At 43.6% G+C, this 6,178-nt stretch overlaps 1 protein-coding gene across 1 annotated transcript; it reads right to left on the reverse strand.

Moving 5' to 3' along the window:
- Positions 2,519 to 5,511, reverse strand: LOC109327659 (putative cytochrome c biosynthesis ccmC-like mitochondrial protein). The gene has a single exon (XM_019560829.1). It carries the CDS (start codon positions 5,331 to 5,333, stop codon positions 4,539 to 4,541), a length of 795 nt encoding a protein of 264 aa, XP_019416374.1. The 5' UTR covers positions 5,334 to 5,511; the 3' UTR covers positions 2,519 to 4,538.

Below are 6,178 nucleotides of genomic sequence, written 5' to 3' on the forward strand. Positions count from 1 at the left end.
TTGGGATCTCAGCAGGAAATGCGAAGGTTGCTTAAAGCCGGCCGATAGGCGAAAGAGAATCAACTAGTTTAGTTCTGATCTGAGTAGGCTTCTAATAGGGAATACTCTAACCCTGGGAACCGGGGCCTGGCCAAAGTCCAGGGTGGCTCAAAGTTCGATCAAGGAGATCCCTGTCCTGTGCCCTATTCACTAAGATCTTCGAATTAGCCCTTACCGAAAAGCACGGCTTACCTCACTAGTGGAATTCCGATTCCGGTATTCTATCTATTCACCCTCAGATCACTGAAACTCGCTTTCAAGCTTGATTGAGGGATTCGCTCTTAGCATGCTTGCTATGCCTTTTCCCTTCCGGGAAGATTGATAACTTCGTCCGGGGTAGACGGGTCTACCAGCTACAACCATGAAGCTGAGGTCATCGTGTTGGAAGGTCTTCTTCCAAGGATGAAGCTTGACTCGGGTAGGGACTGCTAAGTCCGCTACTTTGGTTTGGAAACCTCCAGAGGTGCCGAAGGATCATACGCTTCACAGAAGGAAGAGATAGAATCCAGCTTTTCTTTGTTATCAGGAGTGCAAGTTCCCAACATCGCTCCGGTTGGAATTAGATAAACTAAGTTCGTTTCGGTATGATAAAATAACCAATCCTGAATAAGGGATAAGTCAGGCGTGTACAGACTATGGCATCGTTAAGCCCTTTTAATTAAGTGTGAAATGTCTTGTTTCAAAGTCGCTAAGGGAAGTTTGGTCGGAGACCTGATCTTTGGTCATATAGCCGTGTGAGAAGTCTGGTACTCTATTAATAAAAAAAATAATAAAATTCCCTGATCGTCTGTCATATGCGCTGCCCATATCCTGAGCCTGCTTAGAAGGGACTCCATAACGGAGATCTTCTTTGACACGCGGACCTAGTTTCCACCAACCCAGATGTACCCGATTAAGTGATGACACTGACGGTACTCTCCTTTTTTTTTTCTTAGGGCCGGATGCTTAGTTTCCTTCTAACTTAGTACTGATCTTTATTGTCCGATTTCCTTTCTTAGTGCTGACACCCTCGTATGCCGATCTTACAATGAAGCGTCAGAAGAACCTATTTTTTGACAGTCAGATCTCAGGAACTTCAGAAAAAGACTGGAAAGTAAGGAACGAAGTGCTCGACCGGATTCGGAAGGGAGAGGTTGGGAGCTTACTTAGTGCTTGTGCTAAGGAGGATTTCGTACTTTTCTAGTCTCTGACCGAACTCCCTACTCTCTTAGGTTGGATCTTGGAAGCGTCGATGTTAATGATCTCTTCTCTTGTGGCTTGACTGCTATCCTTTCACCAAAGAAAATCGTACTTCCACGGGGAAAGGCTATAAGGGAAGTTCCCCTAACAAAGCTTGCTTGGATTTAGTCTTTACATTGTGGACCTATACCATCTTTCAGTCATATTCCCGCTCCATCGTTTATAACAGATGGCAAAAGATAGATGTATGTGCCTATCTCATGTGGTTTTGAATATATATTAACGTCCTTGCTTGGTAAGTAAGTGCTTTTAAACAAGAATTTTATTAGCCTTACTCTAACAAGTAAGCAAGTAAACTACCGCGACTAAGACTAAGAAAGGGGGCTCCCTAAAAATTTAGTTTCACTTAACCTTTCTTCCTATTTAGCTTTTCCTATTCCTTGCTTGGGCTATGCTATGCGCAATCAATCAGTTGCTTGCTTCCTATCAATCTCGATTCCTGCTTAGCTGTCTTGCTTGTTTACTGGTTTCCTTCTTTTGCTTATTCGATACTGGTTCCCTCTCTCCGTCACTATAATTGTAAGTATTATTGCTTGCTCCGCGTTGAGCCCATCTGGTCCTTCTTTTCTTCATTCCGGGTATGCTCTATCAGTCTGTCCCGATTCCTCTAGTTATGGAGTTCCGGACTTGCTCTCTTGAGTGCAGGACTCTGGCTCAATGGCCGATTTAGTAAAAAGGCATTCATAAGCTACATCTTCCTATGGCATATACCTGTAAGATCGTTAATTGCTTGGTTCATTCTTTGATGTCAATATGGATTCCCGGTCCAGCTCATCTGAAAAATAGTAAGTCTCCTGGCAGTTCAAGGCTTGCAGTAGCAGTAGTTTTATTCCTTTAGAAGGATTAGTTGTCCCGCCCCTGTACCAGTTACAGCAATCCTGTTTGGTATAAAATAAAAAAGTCTATGGCAGGATATGTCTCCCTTCCTACTAGTACTAGGAAAGGTTAGGAAGCTAGGACTGATTAGACCGTACTCTAGATCGGCCGATTCTCGGCATCTTCACTAGTTGCTTGCCTTAGTGCAATCAGTTCTGGCACAAAGCCTATATCCCTTCGCCAAGCGCAGGCGAGTCAGTACGTACCAATGCCTTCTGCCTTCGGTCAGTCATTAACGCCCGCTCGAGGTGACTTGAAAGTAAGTGCCTGAAGGCCTTCCCCCTGGTTCGGAAGCGGTGCCTTCTCTTTCTATATATAATACGTCCAACCAGTCCCCACACGCCCGATCACGAACACAGGTCCCGAAACCGGGCACAAGTCTAGGACCAAACCTGGCTCCATAGCCCGAGGTCCTGACTCAAGGAAAAAGACCATATAAAGGAATCCCCCGTCTATGCCAAAAAATAAAGAAGGTAAAGCGCCCTCCCCCCACATTCCAAATTATAAAAGCGAAACCAAAAGTAAAAAAAAGACCAAAGCTCCAAAAAATTGGATTATTACATAAAAGCAAAATAAAGCCTAAAATATGTAGTGCAGAAAGCATGAGATCTAGACGAGTGATCATGAGAGCTTAGTTTTTTAGGATCGCTAATTTCCTGCGCTGTAGTTGCCCGTAGTGATATCCTAATTTGGCTACTTCCCCCACTCATCAAGGCAGAACATAAGAAAGGACACTATTGCCAAGAGGGCCCTGAGAAGCGCAGCAATCCGGTAGCAGATCCTTTAGTGAAGGGGCATAGCGTTTACATACAAACCTAACTCAGTAAGGCCAGTCAGTCAGTTTAGTGAGCGTGCCTGTGTTATAATTCCAGTTATTTTTGGCTTTCATCCTGCTAACAGATAGGAAAGATCGTCTCAACCAACGGTTTCAGGGCATGACGCTTGGGGCTGCGTGCTTGAGGGGCCTTTAGAAAGGGCATTAGGCAAGGTAGGACTAATATGACCAAGGCTTCGAAGAGCTTTGACTGCCGGGATGGCTTCTTTCATAAGGGGATCCGGTCTTCTTACCCATTACGAAGACCAACCCAATCTAAGTAAGAACGAAAAGGGAACGACAGAAGGACTGACAGTGATTGGTTAGAGTCAGATCCGCGAGAGGTAGTTTAGGATATTGCCCATGCTCGCCTAAGCCAATCGAAGTTCCAAGTACACGCAACTAGCAATGTGAAACCGAAGTCTTTCTACTAAACATCGGGGCTTTGAGTTCTATTCTAGAAGCGATCGCTTTCAAGGGGCATAGGCATAGCTACGTTGGAGAAGAAAAGAAGGTCGTTACCCAAGTTTTAAGGGAAGCTAGGGAAAAAGGGCTTGGTCCAGCCTGGCACTAGAATAAAATTTAGTACTAAGAGGTTTAGGTACGTAGCGCAGGTAGCTAGACCTACAGGGTACGAGTTCAATACCATACTTGGAACGAGATAGAGAACGAGCGTAAGACTCTCCGCGATAAAGGTCAAGGGGCCCAGCTACATGTGAAAGGAAAGTTATAACTAGACTCAAAATCCTAGGGTGCCGAAGGAAGACGCTTCATAAGAAAAATCCACTACCTTCACCCTGACAGGCTAACCTGAGCGTACCAAGGGACTTACCGACCGAACCAGCTCAGCGACTCCAGACAAGAAATTTAACCCGCAACCCTCAATGCCATGCTTAGCCAGCTCTTCGTTGGTTGGCCTGCCCCCTTTGGTAAATTAATTTCAGGTGCTCCCCTCCTCCCGTAAGTTTGAAAGCACTGTCCGACCTTCACTATTCCAGAAGGAACCATTATAAGGGGAACTCGTGCTTTTTCTGCTTCGTTTCGTTTTTAGACCGCTCGCGGAAAAGCCTCCGAAACCGGCGACCTTGACAGAAAAACGCTCAAAAACAGGCCATTGGTCGAGCTGAAGGAAGACTACTTCTACTTATGAGGTGCTCTTCTTTTACTATCTCAGCGACTATAGGTCGGTTGACGGCAAGGAAGGAAGTGAAGTTTTCCCCTATCCTGTATGATTTATAAAAGTAGGGTCTGTAGGCAGAATAGCTGCCCTAGGCAAAAGACTCCGAAATCAGTGATTCATTAGATAGAGAAGTCGTGAAAAGTTCTCCGCGAGAAAGAACGATTGGTGGAAGCCAGTCCATGAAGATTCTCCCTTTTCTTACGTGCAATTCCCCTCTTTCGGTAAGCATCCAATCTCAGCAAATGAACATTTCTCTAAGCTTATCCTTTAGCTTATACGTCGTTTGAAAGCTGCTTCAAGGATCCAACGAATAGCTAAGGTTCGTTGACGATCCCTGGCTACAATCCCAGGGACATCATAAATAGTACCTGCTACTCCTACTTTTTCCACTTAGCATATGGGCTTTATATTCTCTACGGCGTCAACCATAAGTTTTATTACATCGCGTTCAGAGCTGGGAAGTAAACTAGGTTTTGCTATTCCTTCTCGAGCTTCTATATCATACCTTAAAGGAGATTCGGGAAAAGATAGAAGAGGAAGACGTGTTTCCAGAACAAACAAGATACGGGTTGAGAGGGGGAAGTTAGCAAAGTTAGACAAGATTGGAATGGGCATAGGAACATGTATTGATGTACCAGATCGGCTAATGCTCCCAGGTTGATGCAATGTATTCCACCAGTTGACTGAAGACTTTATTATTGGTATATCGATCGGTCCAGCACGGATTGAAATAGGAGCCGGTTCGACAGGAAGCTTTTGAAAACGCAGTGCACCCAGGTAAATCAGAAACGAGATGAATACAGAGGTTAAACGAGCATCCCACACCCAAAAGGTGCCCCACATAGGTCTTCCCCGAAACCCCCCAGTAACTAAGGTAAACAACGTAAAAAAAGCACCAATTTCTGTACCGGTTCCGGAAGAGCGAAGAAAAAGGGGATGTTTTGTTAATAGGAATAAGAAAGTGTTTATAGCCGTAGCGATATAAACAAGAATACTCATCCGAGCCGCAGGAACATGTACATACAGAATACGAGAATTTCCACCTTGTTGAAGATCTAATGGTGCTACCCGAAGACTTAAATGAATAGCCATCGCTGTTAAGAACAACCGAGATCCAATGATAATTAGCGCATAGCTTCTGGTCTTTGACATCAAAAAATAAGGTTGTAATAACGAAATGGACATCTGATAATTTTGTCCTAGCTAGTGGAACAAGAAAGACATGGATCTATATTCAATACGCAATCAAAGGATTTATCCCAACGAATAATTCCCCCTGCTTTGTTTTCGCTCCGCTCGTGCGTGGCACTCCTTGCTGGCGGAGCGGCATACCGAAAAAAAGAAAGGTTTTGAAAAAAAAAAAAAGTAGNAGTTTTATCCTCCTAAAAAAGCGCATAAGGGGCCACCCTTTTCCCCTTAGCCCTCCCTCTCACTCCCTAACCTAAGGAATTAAAGAAAGGCCACGTCCAGACAACTACCACAAAAAGAGTAAAACAGGTTTAAAGTAATTTTTTTTTTTAGTAGGAGTTGCCCCTATTAAGTTAAGGGAAGAGAATTTCTTGATTGTTTAGTTGAAAGTCAAGCAATCAATTTCCGAGAATAGTTTTGCAGGGAAAGCAAAAGAATAAAGAAAAAGGATCGAGACAGGAACCTGACTCTCTTAGCATAGGCTTGAAGCCCTCATGTCCTATAGGAAGTGGAAGTCAGAAATCCTATCCATGTTTTTCGATAAAAAGATCTAAATCTATAATGAAGAAATCATATCGTGCTTCTATTTTAGGATCCTAAAAATCCTCAGACACCGAGACTATGGGGAATCCATATTAACGAAAATATTTTAAAAATTACAAGAAACCACCTTACCATCCATCTCCGGGCTTCAGAATAAAAAATGGAACTCCTTCAATAATACAGGAATTCTATAGAAATAAGAGAACCTATTTTTTTACTTTGCATGCAGTTCCGATTGGAACAAGCATTTTATGATAGAATCGTGCGAAGGGCAAGTCCGGAAACTTAGAAACTAAATA

Source organism: Lupinus angustifolius, chromosome LG15 (genome assembly GCF_001865875.1).
Source record: "Lupinus angustifolius cultivar Tanjil chromosome LG15, LupAngTanjil_v1.0, whole genome shotgun sequence".
Lineage (NCBI taxonomy): Eukaryota > Viridiplantae > Streptophyta > Magnoliopsida > Fabales > Fabaceae > Lupinus > Lupinus angustifolius.

Excerpts from the sequence above, each read along its gene's own strand:
- LOC109327659 (XM_019560829.1), bottom strand. The coding sequence starts at position 5,333 with ATGTCCATTTCGTTATTACAACCTTATTTTTTGATGTCAAAGACCAGA.